Below are 1,799 nucleotides of genomic sequence, written 5' to 3'. Positions count from 1 at the left end.
TATCGAGCCGAATACGGCTCGAAAAATTCTGAATCTATTTTTTGAGATCTAAACATTAACTTTTTCTTACCGATTTTGAATTAGATTTTGGAACTATATATTTTTTCGAACACGGCCCAAGTCATTGACGTGCCGGACTTGGCACCGTCTAAACAATTTCAAACTTATTTTTTATGGCCTCGAAACACAATTTTTTCTTACCGAATAAATTCTTGAACCATATTTATTTTTGCGGGACTACTTATATACTTGAAAAATTTTAGATAACCTCAACTTACAACTAAGATAATACTAACAAATGTGGAGCAATAACCTCAATTTTAGTGTGCTTGTTTGAGGGATTGGATTTTACATTTAGTATTTATCACATTTTTTCTCTCAAAAAATATTAAATTAAATACATATTTTTTAACTTTTTATATTATACTGAAAATCAATTTTACATTCAAAATATCACACCAATACCTATTTATATCATATCATACAACTATTAAATTCAAAATGTTTACTATTCAAATTTCATCTCAAAATTCAAATGCACATGCAAAAACAAAAAATCCCCTAAGACATCATACTACACTACAGTGCCGCCCGAGTCAACTCGGAGCGAGGCGCGGCAGAGCGGACAACTCGACCGAGTCGCGAGCCACTTATCGACGCAATCCGAGTGAAACCTATGGCGGCACGCCGGCAGCATTTTCAATTTGTCGCCGCCGGAAAACGTGCCCAGGCAGATGCAGCACCCGACGGGCCCCTCGCCGTCGGTGGCGGCGCAGCTGGAGGGCGAATTTTCATAGACCAAAATTGGGAAACTGTTAATTGTCGCCAGATCGAGGCCGCCCTGAGCGAGCGGCGGCACCGGCGGCGCTGCCGCGGCGCGAGCCGCCGACGGCGAGACTGGGCCGACGCTGCAGATCCATCGGGCGTAGAGGAAAAGGAGCGCCGCCAGTATCACGGCGGAGAAGACGACGGCGACGTAGAAGAGGGACTCCCCGCGGAGTTGGAGTTTGTTGTCGCCGGCGAATACGCCGTCGTTCCACCTGTACGGAAGCGCCGCCGGGTTGTGCTGGTAGGACATGGTTGTCGTCTCGGCGAGGTGATTCGATTACATATGTAATATTGGTGTGTTCATATGCGGCGGCGCCGGCGGTGGCGGTGGTCGGAGGCGGTGGGGGAATTTTAGCAATTATTGAAGTAGTTGGGGGTTCAGTGTAAATTTAGAAGGAATGAAATAATTGGGAGGAAGGGATAAGCCACGCGCGAGGTGGGGCGCCTGGGTAAGGATGACGTGTGATGCTGACAGTGGCGTAGGTAGCAGTTGTAATTTTATGAATACACTCATTAATATTATTGTATAAACGGCAAATTGGTCTCAAAGGGTCGTGAAATTGGATAAAGTTTGAAGTATGATATGTATTTTTCTAATTATTTTCAATTATATTTAAATAAAATATACCCCTTGCGAAAATTATACTTCGATCTCTAGTAAAAATTATACGTGAAAATAATTATGTTATAATATAAATAATTATAAATTAAAATTAAAATAACTAATTAGTTTAATTAAAATTTAAAAAAAATAAATTAAAAAATTTAAAATGAGATTAAAGTGTATAATCATTTTTCAAAAAAGAAAAGTGACATGGAATGTGGGACGGACGGAAACGACAACGTGGACATGGTATGTGGGACGGAGGGAGTAATTTTTTCATCTCATATCTATCAATCCGTTTACTTTTTAAATAAAATTTTAAAAATATTAATATTATATTAGAATACAGTAAAAATAAAGGTAAAAA

The 1,799-nt window shown here is 39.8% G+C and overlaps 1 protein-coding gene across 1 annotated transcript; it reads right to left on the bottom strand.

Annotated features, from left to right (window-relative positions):
* Window positions 1-431: 431 nt before the first annotated feature.
* LOC127259820 (RING-H2 finger protein ATL66-like) lies at window positions 432-1,196 on the bottom strand. Its single transcript, XM_051287435.1, has one exon. It carries the CDS (start codon window positions 1,076-1,078, stop codon window positions 575-577), a length of 504 nt encoding a protein of 167 aa, XP_051143392.1. The 5' UTR covers window positions 1,079-1,196; the 3' UTR covers window positions 432-574.
* Window positions 1,197-1,799: the final 603 nt, after the last annotated feature.

This window comes from Andrographis paniculata, unplaced genomic scaffold (genome assembly GCF_009805555.1).
Source record: "Andrographis paniculata isolate CXL003 unplaced genomic scaffold, ASM980555v1 Contig60END, whole genome shotgun sequence".
Lineage (NCBI taxonomy): Eukaryota > Viridiplantae > Streptophyta > Magnoliopsida > Lamiales > Acanthaceae > Andrographis > Andrographis paniculata.
Note: the sequence above shows the minus strand (reverse complement) of the source record. Positions and strands in the feature narration are given on the sequence as shown.

Coding starts and splice junctions, on each gene's coding strand:
- LOC127259820 (XM_051287435.1), bottom strand. CDS start 1,078: ATGTCCTACCAGCACAACCCGGCGGCGCTTCCGTACAGGTGGAACGAC.